Source organism: Hippopotamus amphibius, chromosome X, assembly GCF_030028045.1.
Source record: "Hippopotamus amphibius kiboko isolate mHipAmp2 chromosome X, mHipAmp2.hap2, whole genome shotgun sequence".
NCBI lineage: Eukaryota > Metazoa > Chordata > Mammalia > Artiodactyla > Hippopotamidae > Hippopotamus > Hippopotamus amphibius.
Window position 1 is genome coordinate 115,359,315 of NC_080203.1, and position 21,528 is coordinate 115,380,842.

The 21,528-nt window shown below is 44.8% G+C and overlaps 1 protein-coding gene across 1 annotated transcript in view; it reads left to right on the top strand.

The window, feature by feature from the left end:
• The window catches only part of PCYT1B (phosphate cytidylyltransferase 1B, choline), a 120,239-nt gene that overhangs the window by 64,813 nt on the left and 33,898 nt on the right, over positions 1–21,528 (top strand). Inside the window, exons 4-7 of the mRNA XM_057719261.1 lie at positions 2,478–2,629; positions 5,309–5,387; positions 17,805–17,947; positions 20,754–20,942. Coding sequence (XP_057575244.1) covers positions 2,478–2,629; positions 5,309–5,387; positions 17,805–17,947; positions 20,754–20,942 — 563 coding nt within the window. The remainder of the gene's footprint in view (positions 1–2,477; positions 2,630–5,308; positions 5,388–17,804; positions 17,948–20,753; positions 20,943–21,528) is intronic.

Consider the following 21,528-nt stretch of genomic DNA (forward strand, 5'->3'; position numbering starts at 1 on the left):
GTAGTTTTGATTTGCATTTCTCTAATAATTAGTGATGTCGAGCAGCTTTTCATGTGCCTCTTGGCCATCCTTATGTCTTCTTGGGAGAAATGCCTATTTAGGTCTTCTGCCCATTTTTTGATTGGGTTGTTTGTTTTTTTGATATTGAGTTGGATAAACTGTTTATATATTTTGGAGATTAATCCTTTGTCTGTTGATTCGTTTGCAAATATTTTCTCCCATTCTGAGGGTTGAGAGACACACTAGTCTCTTATTTGCATGTATATTGAAATATACCTGCAGATAAATATACATCTATTATTTTAAATCCCAGTAAACCTTTATTGAGCATCTATACGTATCAAGCACTGTTGATTCATTCAACAAATAGTTGTTAAGGGCCTACTATGGGCCATCAGAAAATGAAACAGACAAAAGTCCCTGTCCTCGGGGAGCTAATATTTTAATAGAGCAACACCAACAGTAAACGAATACGACAGTTATATGACGATGAGTGCCATAGCAAGAAGTAAAGTGGGGAAGGGTGGGGCCTGCCAGTTGTGGGAACGGATCCCAATTTAGAGTAGGGTGGTTGGGGAAGCTCTCAGGGAGGAGAGGGGGTGAGCCCTATGGATATTTGGAGCACAGCTGGTCCAGGTTTGGGGAACAGGAAGTGCAAAGCCCTGATCTGAAGAGGATTATTCCTGGTGGCTTCAGGAAACAGCAAGGAGGCCAGGGGCTGGGACACAGTAGGAGATGCAGTCAGAGAGGCAAGGAATGGGTGGAGGGAGATGTGGATCTTGTAGGGGCCCGTAGGCTTCTGGAGGACTTTGGCTTTTACTCTGAGGGAGATGGGAAGCGTTCGGATCCTGGGGAAGATGTAATCTGACAGTCTTTAATGGGGTCATTCTGGCCAATGAGAACAGTCTCCTGGGGGTTGGTGGTGGCTGGAAGCCAGAGACTAGTTAGGGGGCCACTGCTGTAATCCAGGGTAGAGACAGTGAATGGGCCGGGAAGGGAATGGTGAAAGTGGTGAGAAGAACGTGGCTTCTGGTGCGCTGTGAAGGAGCTAGCAGTTTTGCTGATGGTTTGGATGCAGGGGGTGTGAGGGCTGCAGTAGGAGGGTTTCCAGGGATGCTGGATGTGACTGTTGGTTGTACTTACTCTGTGGCCAGATTTGTTTCTGGATATGGGTCATGATTTGGTTCCTAGGAAATGACCGTATCTTCGTTTTTAAAACATATCTTGTACACTTAAACTTTGTAAAGTTATTGTATGTACATAATACCTTAAAGGAAAAAAACCTCACCTTCAGGAGTGATCAGTGTAGTCTGACTGGCTATAGTAAGACCCTGATGGGGATATTGGTAAACAAGGACTGTAGCCACAGTGATGTCTCTTCCTGACATGGAGAAAAGCTGATTTTGCCAACAAAAATATATTCTAGATGTGATAATGAATAACATTTATTGCTCACTGTATTTCAAAGCACTTCAGTGCAAATCCTCAAAAATTCCTTTCTAAGGCTGATAGTAGGGGGATAGTTCCATCCCCTCTTGAGGATTCAGGAGCTTGAGACCCAGAAAAGATGGCACGTGGGAAGGATGAACTCTGCTACATCAGATCTTCTATGTTGTGACTTTCTCCTGTTGATTGTGTGGCCCGATGCGTAGTGACTGGACCTCAATACAGGGAGCTGAAGTGTGTGTGCACGCGCGTGTGTGTTTGTGTGGGGGTGTGGGGGTGTCTGTGTGGGTGTGAGTGTGTGGGTGTGTCTGTGTGTGGGTGTGTGTGTTTGTGTGTGTGGGTGTGTGTGTTTGTGTGTGTGGCTGTGTGTGTGTGTGTTTCTGTGTGGGTGTGGGTGTCTGGGTGTGTGGGTGTGTGTCTGTGTGTGGGTGTGGGTGTGTGTCTGTGTGGGGGTGTGTGTTTCTGTGTGTGGATGTGTGTCTGTGGGTGTGTGGGTGTGTCTGTGTGGGGGGGGCGGTGTGTGTGTGCGCCTGCACATGTGCATGCATGTGAATCACACTTGGGTTACTAAGTATAATGATCTGGTAAAGGAATTGGAATCGATTGTTCAAACGTTCTATAATTCAGGCCTCTTGGTCTTCCTTCTGGCTCTCCCTTCTCTGTCTGTTCATTTGGTCATTTTATTTCTGAATAGTAATTTTCACTGAAGGGTGGGATAGGGAAATAGAAAGATGTGAAAATCACATTAGGTTGCATGGAGAATAATTTTAATAAAAGCCACAGTGGAGGATGCAGTTGTAATTAGCACTAAAATGAAATTCTCAATTGCCAGTGGATTTCAGCTTGCTTCGCTTTCCTGATCCTTTGTTCCCGTGGAAAAAAAGCAAAACAAAACAAAACTGAGTTTGATTATGCCATGCACCTAGCAAGGCTGAGCTCTTTGTCTTGCTGAAGGAGCCGTGGCTATACTGGGAGGGCTGTGAGCAGGGCCTGGGCCAGCTAACAGCATTTAATGCATTTGCCTGTTTCAGTTTGCAGTGACGACCTCACCCACAAATTCAAAGGTTTCACTGTGATGAACGAAGCAGAGAGATACGAAGCACTGAGGCACTGTCGCTATGTGGATGAAGTCATCAGAGATGCTCCGTGGACACTCACGCCAGAGTTTCTGGAAAAACACAAGGTACGTATTCTTCCACGTTCTCTAAGTAGCAGAATTAGGGAGTCGTCTGTTTCTACAGCTCATACCCAGAAAGTCCAAAGACTCTTCCAATTTCAGAAAGAGGTAACTTCAGGTACTGTCACGTGGTGTCACTTGAGGCAGCACCTGTCCTGTACCCACGCCTGGGGACTGACAACCTCCCACTTCCTCAGTGTGGGCTCTAGAGCTGGACCACTCAGGTCCACATGTGGCTTCTGTCCCTTCTTAACTGTGAGACCTTGTGCAAGATACTGAACTCACCGAAACTGTAAATTGGGTGCTATTGGTTCTATCCTCACCGTGCTGTTTTGAGGGCCTAATGAAATCATCTAGTGAGACCCTTGGCACACTGGCTGGCCCAAAGCAAGAGCTCCAAAATGTCATCCTCATCATCAGCATGATTATTATTGATGCTTATAGATTCACAGGCATCATTTTTCATGGAACGAATGGCCACACATCTTATCCAGAAGGGCAGGGGTCAGCCTTTAAGGAAAGAAGTTTATATCTGAGATTTCGTGACCCTGAGGCTCCTACTGACAGAAGATTTTTATTAGTTGAAAACACGAGAAATCCTTTTGATCTGCATCAAATTATGTGCTTTGTATCTCCCTACCAGCCCCACATTAGGAGCTATTCTTTCCTTTTATAAGCAGTACAAAAAAATAAGATTAAGCTGTTCTAAGAGTTTTCTTTTCTATTTTTAAATTCACGATGCGGTAAAGAATAGAGAACACTGATAAATGTGCATGGGTAATAACAGAGGAGACGATTTCCCAGCAAGAATAAAAAGAAAAAAGGAAAAACTGCAATATGATTTACTTCCAGCAATCACTAACACATTTTTACTAAGCATCTATTGTATCTTCAACTTGTGTGAAGCATGATGGGGATGCTGACGACGGCTGCCATTGATCGAGTGCTTACCATGTACCCAGCCCTGTGCTAAGTGCTGTGCTCTCACATGAATCACATTCAATCTCATGGCGACCCTGAGTCGTTGTTGTTGTTGTTATACATTGGAGAGGAGGAACAACTAAGTTTGAGTACTAAGAATAGAATTGATGATAATAACTTTTTTTTTATTGAGTACTTGGTGTGTACCAGTTATTATTTTTAGCAGTTTTACATAATTACATTATTTAATCCAGTGATTCTCAAGCAGGGGCAAGTTTCCCCCCAGGGGACATTTAACAGTGTCTAGAAACATTTTTGGCTGTCACAACTAAAGGGGTGCTACTGGCATCTAGTGGGTAAAGGCCAGGGCTGCTATGAAGCATGCTGTACTGCACAGGACAGGCTTTCCCCCTCCATCAAAGAATTATCTAGCTCAAAATGTCACTAGTACCAAGGTCGAGAAATCCTGATTTCATCCTTACCACTAAATTATGAGTTAGATAGCTAGTAAGTGGTGGGGCAGGAATCCCTACCCAGGAAAATTAAACTGCTACTCTACCTGTCAAGGTAGAGTGAAGCCTTGTTATAAAGGGCTTTGAAAGTTAGGCAAGAAGTTTTTACTTGATGCAGGAGGAAACAAGGAACTAGTGAAGATCAACAGGCACAAGGATGACAAGAAGAATACTGTTTCAGGAGGTCCCCGCACCGTGTGACAGAGGGATGGCTTGGAGAGAAAAGAGCCTGCAGTGAGGAAGGTCAGGTACAAGTTGGTATTTCTAATCCAGGTGACTGGGCCCTGGATTTGGCATAAGCAATGGAGAAGAAGTGATGGGTGTATGCACTCATGTGTACACACACACACACACACAATGCACACACACACACACACACACACACACACACCCAATGGAACTTGTGACCTATGTGCTATGGAGAGTGAAGGAAGTAGGAAAAAAAGGTTGATTCCAAGGTGTTTGGAGCCTAAGTAAATTGAGCAAATGGAGGTGCCTTTGGAAAGGCACCAGTTTTCAGGATGAATTAAAATTCCAGACAAGTTTTTTAAAGTGATAGTAAGGGTGGCAAAAGAGAAAAGGGAGACTTTGGGCAAATTTGACAAGTTTTATCATTTCAGCAGCCGTATGACCCGACTGAAATAGTCATACTTGCCCTACCTGCCTCACAAGGTGGTTGTATGAATCCAATGGGAAGAGAGACATGAATTCATTGCTGCAATATAAAATAGGACTTCAGTGGGGGACTTCCTGGTGGTTCAGCGGTTACGACTTTGTGCTTGAACTGCAGGGGGTACAGGTTTGATCCTTGGTCAGGGAACTAGGGTCCCGCATGCCACGTGGTGTGGCCAAAAAAATAAAATATGACTTAAGTGTGAGTGAGGGCCTGTTGCCATCAGTGGGACAGAAAAAAGAGGATTTTTGGCTCCTCATAGCAGAGGTGATTAAAACGTGAAAAATGAATGAAGTCTCTGAAGGAGAGAGTTTAGAGGCAGAAGGACAGAAGGCCAAAAAAACCTACTGTCAGAGAGAAGAAAGAGGGACCAGCAAAGGAGAGAAACCAGTCTAGTTCCCATCAGCTCATGCAGAGACAGTTGGAAATACCTTTCAGTCAGTGACTGAAGTCTACCTTATAAACTGCTTACTTCAACTGCTTTATTACAACTGCTTTGTTTAAAAAAAAATGTATTTTCAAATCGCAGGCATGCGCCCCCGTCCCAGTGGTGATGTCACTCTTCTCTCTCTCCAACAGATTGACTTTGTGGCTCACGATGACATTCCATACTCCTCTGCTGGCTCTGATGATGTTTACAAGCATATAAAGGAAGCAGGTGAGGGGTCCTCCTGTGCTCGCCTGTCCCCTGTGGCATGATACGTCTGCAGGCTTAATAAGACACGTCTGCCCTGGGCCTGCAGCATATACATACAAGGCATTGGAATGTCTCCCAAGTGGCCTCTGCAAGCCTCTGTTGACATGTGCTAAGGCTCAGCTGTGGCACAGACATCAGTTAGGTATTTATATAGAAATTAACCTGAGCACCAAAGTGCTCGACTTCTGGTTTTAGGCTCAATTTTAGAGTTCATCACAGGACCTAAAATCACAGGACCCTGTTTATTTTTTTTATTGAAGTGTAATTGATTTACAGTGTTGTGTTAGTTTCTGGTGTACAGCAAAGTGATTCAGTTTTTATATATATATATGTATGTATATTCTTTTTCATATTCTTTTCCATTATGAATTATTACAAGATATTGAATATTGTTCCCTGTGCTATACAGTAGGACCTTGTTGTTTATCTGCTATATATATAGTATCTGCTGATCCAAAACTCCTAATTTATGTCCCTCCCCCGACCCTGTTGTTTAAAGGGCAATCATTTTCCTCATTAACAATGAAATTATGTTCCCAAGAAAGTTCCTTCCAGAAGAAGACAGATAACTGGCTAATTGACGATCTGGACTCCTTGTCTCCCAAGTCCAGTCCTGCCATATGTCATCCTGTCACATGATAATAATATCCTTAGGTGCCACATGCAGAGGCAAAAAAAAAAGGATAAATATTTGTGGAATCAGGTAAACTCTTTGCTTCCTGAAACAGTTAACTGATGTCATGGAAGACAGACATGGTACCTGAGCTTTGGAAGTTGTCCCATTTGTCACTAGAATTAATTCCTTCATCAAGTACTCTTCCTACTCCTATGCTCCTCTGACTCCAGGGAAATCCCTACTGGGGCATCATAGCAGATCTGTGGATTCTAGCCTCAGCAGGATTCTCTGTGTTCCTTGGTAACATTTAGCGCCTCTTTTTCCCTTTCCTGCCCTGATTTACCCATAACTCCTTGCGTCCTCGCATCCTTGCTTCCTTTCCTGCATCCCGAGGAAGAGGGGTATGTTTTCTGTCCCAGGCTAACCTCTTTATCGGAACCTACCTTCTCCCTTCCCTAGAGCATGTTTTCTTTCATTCTTCCTCCCTTTGTGATCCAGGGTTCTCACTCTCCAGTAGTTTCTTATCAGCTTACACACACAAGGAAGTCTACAAAAACAAATAAACCCAAATCCTTCCTTCTGCCCTCCCTCCTGCCTCTTCCTCCACTCACATCCTTGCTCGGCCCTCCTCTTAGTGGAAACTGTCATTCCTCAGCCACCTGCCCTCTGACTTCTGTCCCATCTTAGCTCAGTTCTCAAATGCCCTTTGGACCACCCAATCCAGCGGCCTCAGCTCAGTCTCCCTCTGGGCATATCGACCTTGCCACTTGCGTTCTTTTCTTAGATGCTCTTGTCTTTGCTCCCATTTCTGTGACACTTCTGGGACCGTCTCATTTCCCATTGGTCTCCCTGACCACCCCTGGGTTTTGTTACCCGGTCTCTCTCCCTATCTCACCAGCCTTGGCTCTGTGCTCTGCCTTCCACATACCCTCATTCCAGGCACACGGAGTCTGTCCCGGTTCCCAGACACACCCCCGCTTTGTAGCTTTGCTCCAGCTGTTCTCTGGGCTTGGAATGCCCTTCCTTGGAGCTTCTTGGTCAGGGCGCAGCTGAAGAGCCAGCCTGTACATGCCCTCTCTCCCTGGGGCATTATTCAGCACACCCCCCACCCTCCTCAGATGCAGACACTCTTTGCACAAGGACTTCCTTTTCAGCTCCTTTCTCTTGGCATCCTGAGTGTGTGTGTGTCCCTGTCCGCCCCTAGCTAGGGTGAAGTGCCACAGGCTATGGCCATATCTCATCCATCTTTGCATCCCCAGCACAGTTCCTGGTGTATGTGTGGTGCTCCTTAAGTGTGGGCTGAACAAGAGAGTGCTTTTATAGAGTACGATGAGGAGGCAGCTTAAGATGGAAGCCTTTTGTGTGCAGGACTCTTCCCAATACACGGAGAATGTGACCATTTACCTAGATAACTTGGGCACACACTTCTGTCTTGTGGAATTGTTCATATTATTTAGATGTAAGGGTGATATTTTGGCCTGAATTATATGGATGTTTGTATCCAATTTGTGGGCTTTCCATTGGTATCTTGGCCTCAGAGTCCCTTGCACACCTCTTTATTGAAGGAGTGGCTGATGACATGTACTAAATAACTCCAAACCATCTTAGCCTCACAGCCCAACAAAATCTCGGTAAAAGATGGAAGGGCTCACTATTTGACTTGTTTCGAAAATGACTATGATCTGAATGAAAGATCTTTGAAATTATATCTATGAATTTGCATTTTTCTTGCTCTACTTTGTAACAGGCAAGAACTCACAAATTATAGGCGCTCTTTGGGGCGAATGTATAATGGAAAAATATTCTCAGCTATACCCAATACTCGTCATTTTCCTGAGCGGAGATTTTCCATCGATGTCACAGGGTTTCAAATAATCACCAGGAATCAAAATAGTCATTGCTGGCATTTTTAAAATACCCAGCCTTCCCAGATTATATCCATTTGGATTACTTAAAAAGACAGCTGGGGCAAATGTAATTACTTATACCCTCTTATAGGGTCAGATGGTTTTTCTGACTCTCAGAGTGGAGCTATCCGAGGTGCAGGGGGCAGAATGGTAACCTGAATTCCTTAGCTTCTCCCTTCATCTTCCTTCATCAGACCACCCTCCATAAAGTGCCCATAAGCCTGTTGCTGCCTGAGAATCTTGGAGCGAGGAAGAGTTTGAGGAAGGGATGGGCTGGAATTGGTATTTTAGCTAAAGGTAGGTGCAGAAGTAGATTATTTATTTACTTATTTATTTTGGGTCTTCGTTGCTGTGTGTGGGCTTTCTCTAGTTGTGGTAAATGGGGGCTACTCTTCATTGTGGTGTGCGGGCTTCTCAGTGCGGTGGCTTCTCTTGTGGAGCATGGGCTCTAGGTGCTCGGGCTTCAGTAGTTGCAGCACGTGGGCTCAGTAGTTCTGGCACACGGGCCCTAGAGCATGCGAGCTTCAGTAGTTACAGTGCACGGGCTCAGTGGCTGTGGCTCGCGGGCTTTAGATCGCAGGTTCAGTAGTTGTGGCGCATGGGCTTAGGTGCTCCGCAGCATGTGGGATCTTCCCGGACCAGGGCTAGAACCCGAGTCCCCTGCATTGGCAGGCGGATTCTTAACCACTGCGCCAGGGAAGACCCCTAGAAGTAGATTTTTAATGGCTTAGTTTATTTTCTGCTGTTTCACTTTCTACCATACATTTCATCTATAGGTACTGTAGGTGCATCCATGCATACCTTCCTACATACATTAAACCATTGTCTGGCATGGCAAAGACACTGTAATTTAGAGACTTTCCATATACTTTATGTAGGGATTTCAAGAAGTCGAATGCATGCCACATTATATTTGAGCTGCCCATTGCTGGCATCCGCCATCAGAGCCATCTTCCCCTCTTCCTGGGGGCCACTGGAACTCCACCCGTGTTAGTCCCACCATCCCTCCCTCAGCCTGCTGCTGCTACAGCCTTTTCCTGGTACTAAGAGCCCTTCAGCTTCTGAAGGTAGAATGAGAATGAGCTCCTAAGGGTCACTCACTCACCCAGTCTTCTACACCCTCTTTGGCATCCCTGCCAGTTCCAGGTAGAACTGATGCTTGCACGTCTCCCGTGATGCGGAGCTTCCTCTCTCCCAAGGCAGCCCATTCCATCTTTGGATGGTTTTGATTCTCACTGGTTAACACATGAACTGCTGAGTGCATCCACAAGCCTGGGATTGTTGGTGGGGGAAATGGGATACAAATATGAATAAGACATAGCCCTCACCCCTGAGAGAGAGCAGAGCCAGATAGAAGTAATTAGACCAAAATATTAGAAGGCTGCTCTATACAGCAGGTGGGGCAGGTGTGTCCAAAGGTGGGAGTATATGAGGAAGTACAGCGTATTTGGAGAAGATTGACAATGTTCCTGTGGTAAAGGGTGTGTGGAGGTGGCAGCAGAGAGAGAGAGACTGGCGGGACGGGTGGTTTAGGCTTAATTCTGTGTGTCACATGGGGCCAGATGCCACTCTGAGGTAGGGGAGTGCCGGGAGCAGCTCTCTTGTCGGGGCAGGACAGCTAGGTGGGGGGCAAGAGGAATTTCTGTAACCAAACTTAGGAGCTCCCATTTCCACAGATGACAGAAAAAAACAACATTCTTGACACTTGTAACTCACACTCTTCAAGGTTTGCACTTAGACCATGCGGACTCAACTTTCAGCTTCTTTCTCCCGGCATGATCTGCGTATTGGCTTGGATGGGGGAGGATCTGGCTCTGCTGACCTTTTGTTTTGGGGAATCAAGACCTGCTCAGCCATCATCCCTGGCTACCAGATGCCCGTTGCGCCCTCTGGCACTCAGCCGCCTCCTCCATCTGATCCCCAGCCAATTCCCTCTTTGGCCTGTCCTTGTCACTGCCTCTGCCGCAGGATGCCCTTCCCCATATTACAGGTGTGCCACCCAGCAGTCATGCTGATCTTAAGTCCCAGCTCCCTTCAGTGTTCCTTGAGAGGGTCCCCAGGAACGTTAGAAATGTCCTCCACAATTACTGGAGGGCAGTGGGAGGGAGCCCATTAGGCCCTGTCTGACCTGCTCACCTTGAGGAATGATCTGCTGAGGCTTCCCCATGTTGGCACGGGGCCTCTGTGGGACCATGTCCTCCCCAAAGTTCCTCGAGGTAAACAGGGTGCCAGCCCCTCTGCTCTGGGCTTTCTAAGGGGGTCTCTTCCTTGCCCCTGCGCCTGCTCATCTTCTCTTGTGTCTGCTGCTTACTTCCTGATCCCTCTCTGGGCTTTTCCCTCAACCCCAGGAGGGGCTTTTCTTCTTCCTGGAGGGCAGGAAACTGGCCCTGTGTTAACTTCATGACTTTTCCCACTCTAGGGCTTACAGGTAAACCTTCTATATCCTGAGTCCACACAGCCTCTGGTTCTTGATAGTTAAAGAGACACTCCTGGGATTTAGCAAACCCTTTCTGCAGTCCTCAAAGCCTGGTTCTTTCATGTAAAAGCCTTACCTTTCATAACCATTCTTTTGGAAATGAGCCTTCAGAACAGCTTGTTTGAGAAGTCAAAAGCTGAACACAGTCTCCTATATTCTCAGCTACATCTGCTTTCCCCTGAAGTGATGGAGGTCTCAGCATCAGGGCCTCAGGACAGACATCATCCCCAGAAATGGAAATAGCGTTGGGTAACATATCAGAAATTTATGCTGCTATGTATAGTGTACTTCATCTCCCTGATGGTTCACATCCTTTTGGGGCCAACTGGGGAAGCTACATGCTACCCTGAGCAGGGCTGGTGGTCAGGTCTGTACTGTCCTCTTAGAAAGGGCTCCCTTGGTGGTCAGGAGCATTGGGTAAGAATGGGAGGCCTGACATTCTCAAATACCAATCTCGCCTGTAAGGAGTTCCAAGAAAGGAAACTCCATATGCTTCAGACTTGGAAGGCTGCTAAGAAATATGGCGGGGTGGGGGTTGGTGGGTTTTAGAGGAGAGAGGAGGGGAGAAACTGGCTGATGTGTCAGTAACACAGTGATGGGTTATGGCATGGGGCGGTTATTACCATTTTAAGTCTTTGTAAGATTTGAGCTGTGAGCAAGCTGCTCCTTTCCTAAAGGTGCCATGAAGGGCGTGATGTACACAAGTCCTTGTCAAGTGTAAATGTGCCTACAGATCACTGCAGGACCTTGTTTAGATGCAGATTTGGGTTCAGTAGGTCTGGTGGGACCTAAGATCGGCATTTCTAATGAGTTGCCAGGTTGTTAGCTACTGCAGGTTCATAAAGCTCACTTAGAGTAGCATGAATCCAGGCCAGGGATTCCAGTTCACCCAGAATTACCCCCAGGGGTTACCCCCAGGGTTAATTGAATCAGCATTTCCTGGGGTGACAGTTCTTCAATTACCTTGCAGAGCAAGAACAAGCATGTACTGGTGGTTTTATTTCTGGGTGAATAGCTTCTAGTGAGCTAAGAAAAAGTTACTTTCCTGATTTTTAGGGAGTAAAACCTCAAGCTCTAGTTGCTGGATGTAGAAACAGGTCCAGTATTTTTCTCACTCTAAGCAATTGATCATCTGATTGTTGCATAACAAATTATTGCTGCTGTGAGTTGCTTCAAAGAGCCACTTTAGGGACTTCCCTGGCAGCCCGGTGGTTAAGACTCTATGCTCCCAATGCAGGGGGCATGGGTTCCATCCCTTAGTTGGGGAACTAAGATCCCGCGTGCTGCGTGGTGTGACAAAAACGAAAAAGCCACTTTATTTTGCTCATGATTTTTTTTGAAACTTTATTTGTTTGGCTGCATTGGGTCTTCGTTGCTGCGTGTGGGCTTTCTCTAGTTGTGGCAAGCGGGGGCTGCTCTTCGTTGCAGTGCGTGGGCTTCTCGTTGCAGTGGCTTCTCTTGTTGCCAAGCACGGGCTCTAGCAGGCTCAGTAGTTGTGGCACACGGGCTTAGTTGCTTCACGGCATGTGATCTTCCAGGGGCAGGGACCAAACTTGTGTCCCCTGCATTAGCAGGCGGATTCTTAACCACTGCGCCACCAGGGAAGTCCCTATTTTGCTCATGATTTTGTGGAACAGGATTTCAGCAAGGGCTTGGCTGGGTGGTTCTTGCTTAGGGTGTCTCAAACGGTTGTAGTCAGATGCTGGCTGGGGCTGCCATTATCTGGAGGCCCAGGGGGCTGGGGGTCCCTGATGGTGCACTCAAGTGGCTGGCAGTGGGTGCTGGCTGTCGACAGGGAGCTCAGTTGGGGTTGACCCTGGAGCACCTACATGTGGCCTCTCCATATTGTGTGGGCTCCCACAGCATGGCAGCTGTGCCAAGAGCATGAGTCCTAAGAGGACACATCTAGAGATCAAACAACTTTGAAGGAAACCACAAAGCTTCTTATGACCTAGCCTTGGAAGTCACCCAGCATCACTTATGCCACATTCTGTTTGTTATAAGCAAGTCACGAAGGCCAGCACAGATTCCAAGGGACAGGAACCGTGCCCATCTTTAATCTACCACAGTTCCCATCTCCAAGCTGAATAGTCAGGTGGTATTTTACTTGCTCTGGGAGCACAGGCATAAGACTTATGTGTGACTTTTCATAGGCACAAGGACCCTTTCTCGTGGTCCACTGATCTACTCTGCTGATTCCTCACCAAGGGAGAGCCATGGTAGAAATCTGTTTGGGGCCGAGGTAGAGAAGGCCACAGTGTTCATCGTGGCAGAAAGATGCTCAAAAATAGCGTCAGCATCCACATTTGGCTTTTATCCTCCAATTGAGGTTCATTCTGAAAGTCAAAAATCACTTTATATGAAGCTAGAGACATTGAGGGCATGAATGAAACTTTGCAGCCCTCTGCTCTGCTTGTCAGAACTACAAGTCAAAACTCTCCAGCAAAGCGGGAGGAAAAGATGGAGCTTAAATGGACTGTAAGGTCCATATTACTCATCCTCATTCTAATATTGCCTACTACTGTTGAAATTTTCCTTCATTAACATGTGCTTTGCTGCTTCTTAAAATAGCTCCATAACCAAATGCTGCAGTTCTGAAAAGCATGATAAAAAAGGTTCTTTGATCATGCTCATTACTGAATATTTTTAGCAGAGCAATAATTAGGATTTGGAGGAAGCTGGGTGCCTCATTATGTCAGCAGAGGGCTTGGCTTCTTTCAGAGACCTACCTCCCAACCAGCCAAAGCAAATCTCCCCCCAACCCCAACTTTGTTACTCAGGCACAGAGACCTCACCCTGTGGCTTCAAAGAAAGGGTGAGCGCATGCCACCAGTGTCTAAGTGACTTGCTAAAATCACTTAGTGGCTAGAGAATCTCAACATCTCAGTAGGCGGGGGTTGTGAGTGAAATGCCTGCCTGCTGAAAGACAGGACATGTGCCTCACCAGAAAGCTCCCTGCTGCTCCTACCAAGGGGAGGATGCTGTCTCAGGCCCCCTGGCTTGGGACCCCTCAGGGTTCTTTGCCCACTAGAGCCCCCTGCACAGTTGCATGAGTTGGGTGCTATTTATAGCCATGTGTTTAGATGTTTGCCTCCTCTGCCTTCTACTTAGCTTTCTGTTTGAGTCCAGCTTCTTAGAAGGTGCTAAAAGAAGTTTCTGGCCTCGGGGCAAATCCCAACTCTGCCCTCTGAGCCACAGGATATTAGAAACTGGATGCTTTGCCTGTGACAGAAGGGCCACCCTGCTGCTGATCCTGTCAATGTGTAGATGATGGCAAAAGAAAGCGGCAAAGGGACACCCTAGTCAGGGTTAGAAGACCGACAAATTCACCACCGTCCATAGAATCAGAGAGAACTGGATTTGGAAAGGCACTTGGAGATCCACATTCATTCAACAAATATTCCTGGTGCCTGCTTGTCACCCAGTGCTGAGGATACAGATGAGAATAAGACAGGAGCACTTCTTTCCCTCATGCAGCTTATAGTCAGGTGGAGAAGGCAGTTATTGAACAAGTTGTCTGGGAATATTTGAAGGAAAAGAGCAGTGGACCATGGGAGAGAATAACCAGCAGGAAGCCCCAGTCTGGGGTTTGAGAGATTTCCCGGAGGAAGTGATGCTAAAGGTGAACTCCAGTGGATGACCAAGAATTAACCAGGTAGAGAGTACGTGGCAGAGTGAGGGGAGGGGGCAGCCCTTCCAGGACACTGAAGTCCCGTGTGGCTGGGTCAAAGCAGGGCCAGCCTGTTGCTCAGCTCCATAGAAAACAATGAGAAGACTACCTGCTGCATCTGCACAGCACAAGGGCCTTGGCTTAGGGAGTGAAGGGTGAACAAGGGTCTGAGATGAGACTGGAGAGAAGCACAGGGAAGGGAGAAGGCAAGCTACTTCAGAGTCAAGTTAAGGATCTGAATCCAAATACAAAGGACAGTAGAAAGCCAATGAAGGACGCTGAGCAGGGATCTAGCTTATATTTTGAAAGACTACTCTGCGGCTCTTCCTACATGGTGAGTGCATTGAGGGGACAGAAAAGTGACATCCCTGGAGACTGGTTTTGAGGCTTTTGCAGTAATCTTTGAACAAGAAGGGGTTAGATTGGTTTAGATGGAGGATGGAGAAAAGTGGGTGAACGAGGGAGACATTTAGGAAGTAGATTGGTGAGTAGAAGGAAATTGTTTGGACGTAAGGAGTGAGGGAAGAGGGAAGTGGCACAGATGAGGTCAAGGTCATCTTGTACAGCCACCTTATTTCTCAGCTTTGGAGGCTGAGGTTAAGCAACTTGCCTTCTGAGGCTTGAGTGACTTACCCAAGTCTACAAACAGAGGACCCAGCACCCTTGTCCCTAGGCTCTGTCCATCATGCTATCTCATGCCTGATGTCTCTGACTGACTGACCATTATCATATTAGATAGAAAAATCTCAATTGCCACCACATCATTTCAGTTGACAACAGATGTACAAGCATAAACCAGATTCTTGTCTTTTTAAAATTTTTATTTTATATTGGAGTATAGTTGATAAACAATGTTGTGTTAGTTTCAGATGTACAGCAAAGTGATTCAGTTATACATATACATGTATCTATTCTTTTTCAAGTTCTTTTCCCATTTAGGTTATTACAGAATATTGAGCAGAGTTCCCTATGCTGTACAGTAGGTCCTTGTTGATAATCTATTTTAAATATAGCAGTGTGTATATGTCAATCCCAAACTCCCAATGTATCCTCCCCCCGCCCCCACCCATAACCATAAATGCATTCTCTAAGTCTGTGAGTCTCTTTCTATTTTATAACTAAGTTCACTTGTATCATTTTTTGATTCTGCATATAAGTGATATCATATGATATTTGTCTTTGTCTGACTTATTTCACTTAGTATGATAATCTCCAGGTCCATCCATGTTGCTGCAAATGGCATCATTTCATTCTTTTTTATGGCTAATATTCCACTATATATATAAAATCACCTTTATCCATTCATCTTTGATGAGCATTTAGGTTGCTTCCATGTCTTGGCTATTGTAAATACTGCTGCTATGAACATTGGGGTGCATGTATCCTTTCAAAACATGGTTTTCTCCGGATATATGCTCAGGAGTGGGATCACTGGATCATATGGTAGCTCTATTTTTTATTTTTTATAAGGAACCTCCATACTGTTCTCCATAGTGGCTATGGAGAACTTATGGTGGCCAATTTATATTGCCACCAACAATATAGGAGGGTTCCCTTTCCTCCTCACACTCTCCAGCATTTACTGTTTGTAGACTTTTTTTTTTTTAAGGAGCATGTTTTATTTATTTATTTATTTATTTATTTATTTATTTATTTATGGCCACACTGTGTGGCTTGCAGGATCTCAGTCCCCTGACCAAGGATTGAACCCGGGCCACAGCAGGGAAAGCCAAGAATCCTAACCACTAAGCCACCAGGGAACTCCCTGTTTGTAGACTTTTGGATGATGGTCATTCTGACTGGTGTGAGGTGATATCTCACTGTAGTTTTCATTTGCATTTCTCTAATAATTAGCGATGTTGAGCATCTTTTCACATGCCTCTTGGCCATCTGTATATCTTCTTTGGAGAGATGTCTATTTACGTCTTCTGCCCATTTTTTGATTGGGTTGTTTGTTTTTTTTGATATTGAGCCATATGAGCTGTTTGTAAATTTTGGAGACTAATCCTTTGTCAGTTGCATTGTTTGCAAACATTTTCCCTCGTTCTGTGGGTTGTCTTTTCGTTTTGATCATGGTTTCATTTGCTGTGCAAAAGCTTTTGAGTTTCATTAGGTTCCATTTGTTTATTTTTGGTTTTATTTCCATTACTCTAGGAGATCAAAAAAGATATTGCTGAGACTTTTGTCAAAGAGTGTTCTGCCTATGTTTTCCTCTAAGAGTTTTATAGTATCTGGTCTTACATTTAGGTCTTTAATCCATTTTGAGTCTATTTTTGTGTATGGTGTTAAAGGATGTTCTAATTTCATTTTTTAACATGTAGTTGTCCAGTTTTCCCACCACCATTTATTGAAGAGACTGTCTTTCCTCCATCGTATAGTCTTGCCTCTTTGTTGTAGATTAATGGACCATAGGTGCATGGGTTTATTTTGGGGCTTTCTATCCTGTTCCATTGATCTATATTTCTGTTTTTTGTGCCAATACCATACTATTTTGATAACTGTAGCTTTGTATTATAGTCTGAAGTCAGGGAGCCTGATTACTCCAGCTCCATTTTTCTTTCTCAAGAAAGTTTGTGTCTCCTTACAAACTTAAAAACTTTTTTGTTCTAGTTCCGTGAAAAATGCCATTGGTAAATTGATAGGGATCGCACTTGAATCTGTAGATTGCCATGGATAGTATAGTCATTTTAACAATTTAATTCTTCCAATGCAAGAACATGGTGTATCTTTCCATCTGTTTGTGTCATCTTTGATTTCACCAGATTCTCATCTTTGGTAACATTTGTGACTTCTTCATAGCCCTGTACCTGTATTGGTACACCCTAATATATCTTTGAGCACTTTAAGGATGTTCTGTGAGAAATTGGCATCCTCTGTGCTTGTTTATTTTTACTCAGTCCCACAGAGTCTAGATGAAAGGGCCTTTGAGTGGTGAAACCACCATTTATAGTAGATTGTTCTTAGAGGGATAAAATAATCCAGCACCCCCTGAGCATGTCTTTAGATCAGAGACAACAAAAATAGTCCACCCTTTTTCTTATCCTTCGCTATAACATGACGCAGAACTCCTGGAGGAAGAAGGGGAGTTGCCGTGACCTCACTAATTCATTGACTCGGTTGTTATGCTCTATTCACTATTTAATTTGCATTTATTGAGCAGTTTCCGTGTGCTGGACACTGGGGCACTGAGCTGGGTGCTGGGGATGCAAAGATGATCACGGCACAACCTGTGCTTTCAGAATGTTCCCTTTCTACAAGGAGATGGATATCTAAAATACTTTTGTTAATGGAAGTCAAGTTTATATTCTAAGTGCTGTGGAGTCTGCCTGGTGATGCCAGGAAAGACTTCCCAGGGGCATAGCCTTGAAGCTGGACCCTGTAGGATGAAGAGCAACTCTGCAGATGCTGTGGGCCAGAAAGAGGGATCTGGGGCAGAAAAGAAGGGCTTGGCATGAGCAAATACTGGGAGCTGGGCGAGTGCCTGGTGCATCCAGGGACCAGGTCTAGGATGACGGAGACGCAGTGTTTTTGGCGGGGGGTGGGTATACAGAACTGAGCCTGGCAGAGTCAGCTGGGGCCAGATGTGAAAGCCTCACTGACACACTTAGGAGCTGCCACTTTGTCCTGGAAAGGAAGGCCAGTCAAGAAAACGGGTCACCTGAGGCCATCTTAGTTGTTTTTCTTTATCCTGTCTTTCCTATTCAAACAGGAATGTTTGTTCCAACGCAAAGAACGGAAGGCATCTCAACATCAGACATCATCACCAGGATTGTCCGTGACTATGATGTTTATGCCCGACGCAACCTCCAGAGAGGGTACACAGCCAAGGAACTGAATGTCAGCTTTATAAACGTAAGTGCGCCACTCCGTACCCTCTGAGGACCAGCACGTCATACTACTGCTGCCACCGTTTATTAATGACTTACTGTATGACACACGGTGTTCTTGATATTTGACATTTATTGTCTCATTCAATGCACATAACAGCCCAATGATGTATTATTATCCCCATTTTATAGATGGAGAAACCAGTGTCCAAAGGGGTAACATAGGTTGATCAAGGCACGTAGATAGTGAGTGAGCTTCACATTTTCTAAAGGAGCTGCCTCGCCTCCCTCTCCTCACCCCAACCTCCCCCTTTAAAGGTCTCAGACTTGGGTGAAGGATTTCTAGATCTGCCCTCATTGAAAGGCCAGAGTTGTTTTCTGCTCAAAGGGTAGGAAGGAGGGAAGAGGCAGTGAAAAGCTAAAACCAGAGAAAATGCTTTTTTTTTAACATATTACAATTTTCATTTTATTAAGGTCTTACAGATGCTCATTAGAAACCGTAACAGCAGGTTTTTTTTTTTTAATTGTCCAGAGAAATTACAGCTGCTTAAATAAAACCCAAAGTCTTTGGCCTCCTTTTGTATTTCTGCTGTATTGTTCCCACAGAACTGCTGTTAGTTTAATAATAGAGCAACTGTTAAAATAATCTTTAAAACAAGCAAAACAAGCTGTTAAAAAGCAAAAAGGGCAGCCCAGTTGCTGGAGGTGATGTTAGTGGGCCTGGATGACTGTATTGGCCTGGACTCCGAGGAGCTGATCGAGTTGAGTAAAATAAGAACTCTCTCCGTACATACAGAATTTCCACCCCCCAAAATAGACAACTGTCCAAGAGTGATTTTTCTACAAAACTAGATGCTTTTGGTTATGTGCAGCCGCAGTTACCCAGCAGCTTACACAGATTGATCATCGCCTCCGAATGAGGAAGGGTTCAGTAATCGTAAGTCAGTGATGATTAGCTGTGCTCACGAGGCAGGGAGTGTTGGGATTCTGGGTTCTATGGCTTTGTACAAACTGGGCAACAAAATGGAAAATGTCAGGTTCAAGTGGCATCAGAACAAATGGCTGAAAAGAATTCAGTCAAAGTGATTATTTGGTATCTTGTAGAGCATAAATCCCTGGTTATTTCAATAAATTAAACTCTCTGTTCTTTTAAATTGAATTCAGTCACCCATCCAAGCATGTTGAGCCATTTCCGAAAGTTACCGCTCACGCTCTTTAAACGGCCTGTAGATAAGGCACTCAGCTCAAGGAACCGTGCAGTCAGTGTGGACGTGCCCGTTGCCTTTCTGCGGCAACAGACCTGGCTGCGGCTCAGAGACAAAATCAAATGTGTTGGATGGGCACGTAGGTGAATCACAGCACCTCAGAGGTGGCAGGGACCTGATGGGGGGTCCGTCACCCAGCCCAAGTCCCTGAGTTTGAAAATGAGGAAAACTGAGCGCAGAGAGGGACCTTGCGAAAGGCCCTCAAGCAAAGTAGAGGTGGAGGCGGCAGCAGCCTCCCAGCCTTTTGACTCCTGGTGCAGTGCTCATTCCGGTATTGCGTGCTGCTCCTCAGAGCTACGTATAGTAACCATGTATTATATATAGCTGGGTGGCAGCACGGATAGCTCACACCTCACGCTGAGGCTGCAGTAAGGTTTGTAAAGTCTAGATCAGGGAATCCTGACCCAGTTTTGTAATATTGTACATGGCTCAAAAAATTCTGAAATGTGAAATGGACTTCAGTTCCATATAGTGAAGAAAAGTGATAAACCTTATTACCCTTTCAGGAGAAAATGTATTATGATTTCATGGAGGAAAAGAGCCTTTGTTTCATGTTATTTTCTTGGTTTTGATTCCATTCTCACCAGGTAACATGATTAAATGCCTCCACTGCTTCATACTAATCAAACAGCCAACCCACACTGAGCTTTTACTAAATGCCAGGCTTTATGCCAAGCACTTTATGTGCATTGTCTTATCTAATTGTTACAGCAACCCTATAGGGTAGGGACAATAATTATCCCTATTTTACAGATGAGAAAACTGAGGTTTAGACATGACATGTGACTTGCCCAACATATGATGCCTTCCAGGCACATGGGTATAGCAATGCTGCATAAAGACTATGAACAAAATCCCAGTCCAGGGAAGCTATCAGAACAAAATCTTTCTTCATTACCAAGGAAACTGATGTAATTTCATTAGCTTAATGGAAAATTTCATGACAGTGACAATGTGAGTATATAACACATGGATTCTAAGGCCCAGCCAATGGTCCACTTATTTCAACCAGTATTGGTTTTAACAATGTTCCAGTGAAATAGAGAGCTCAGGCAGCGTCTGGGTGGCCATTCTATGTACAATTCGTATGTCTGTCTAAGTCTCAGGAGAATTGAAGGTATGTATTCGCCCAGTATCTATCCATAATAAAGAGCAAATGTATACTTTCGGTTCTTCTCCTAGATAAGTGAATTCAACTCATATTTACAAGAAAGAGAACATTAAAACCACTTGTGCTTCACTGTACACATTCAAGTAGACCAATGAGAAGTGGCTTTTCTTACAAGAGATGGGCCTTCCCGTCAATCCAGCCCTTGGGAAATAGTGTCTTGACTCTTCAGGTTAGGAACACACACAAGTTGAAATAGTGGGTTGACCAAAAAGTTCATTTGGTTTTAAGTAAAAATAAGACATTTTTCATTTTCACGAAAAACTATTGAACAATGTATTCACTAACCAAACGAACCTCTTGGCCAACCTGGTAAAACGTGACCATGCTGTGAATGACTGATCTCTCCCATGCCCTCTTGGATAAATCCATTTCTTTCTCCTTTAATTTTTAACCAGGAGAAGAAGTACCGCTTCCAAAATCAGGTAGACAAGATGAAGGAAAAGGTCAAAAACGTGGAGGAAAGATCAAAGGAATTTGTTAACAGAGTGGAAGAAAAGAGTCACGATCTAATTCAAAAGTGGGAAGAGAAATCGAGGGAATTCATTGGCAACTTCCTAGAACTGTTTGGGCCTGATGGAGCGTGGGTATGTAATTATTTCACTTGGCCCTGCATAATGGGTGTTTTCAGTTTATCCTCCTTTCCACGGAACTATTCAAGGACGTCCCTTATCTCAGTCCAATATGTGACCTCCACTTTGGGCATCAGCTCGAATGACTTCAAGTCTATGTCACTTCCTTATTTAGTTTCTGCTTTTCCTTTCAATATGGCACCCAGTAGTGCCCAAAGCCAGCTCTGGTCTCTATTTCTATTTCTTGTCCAGAGTTTGAAGCCGTTTGGTAGCCATTGAATGTCTGTTACCACAGAGGTTGGTTCCATAGCCCATCCCAGTGTCCCATTTGGATGATGCACAGCTTGGGGGTAAGGGTGAAGTGGGTCAGTGGCATCACGGAACTTGTAAGACAAGGCTAATGCCTCTTGGATCGACCAGAGGAGGAGGATGCAAAAGAAACGTAGCTGCCTTGATCACCTTTTGTTATCAGGAATTCTTCTTTCATTGGTTGGAAGAGAGAGACAGAAGAGGTAAGACTTTGTACTCATCATGCCCTGATTTGCCCTTGTTTTTTCCATAGTATGTATATGCTGGGATAAAGCATAAAGGTCTTAGGGGA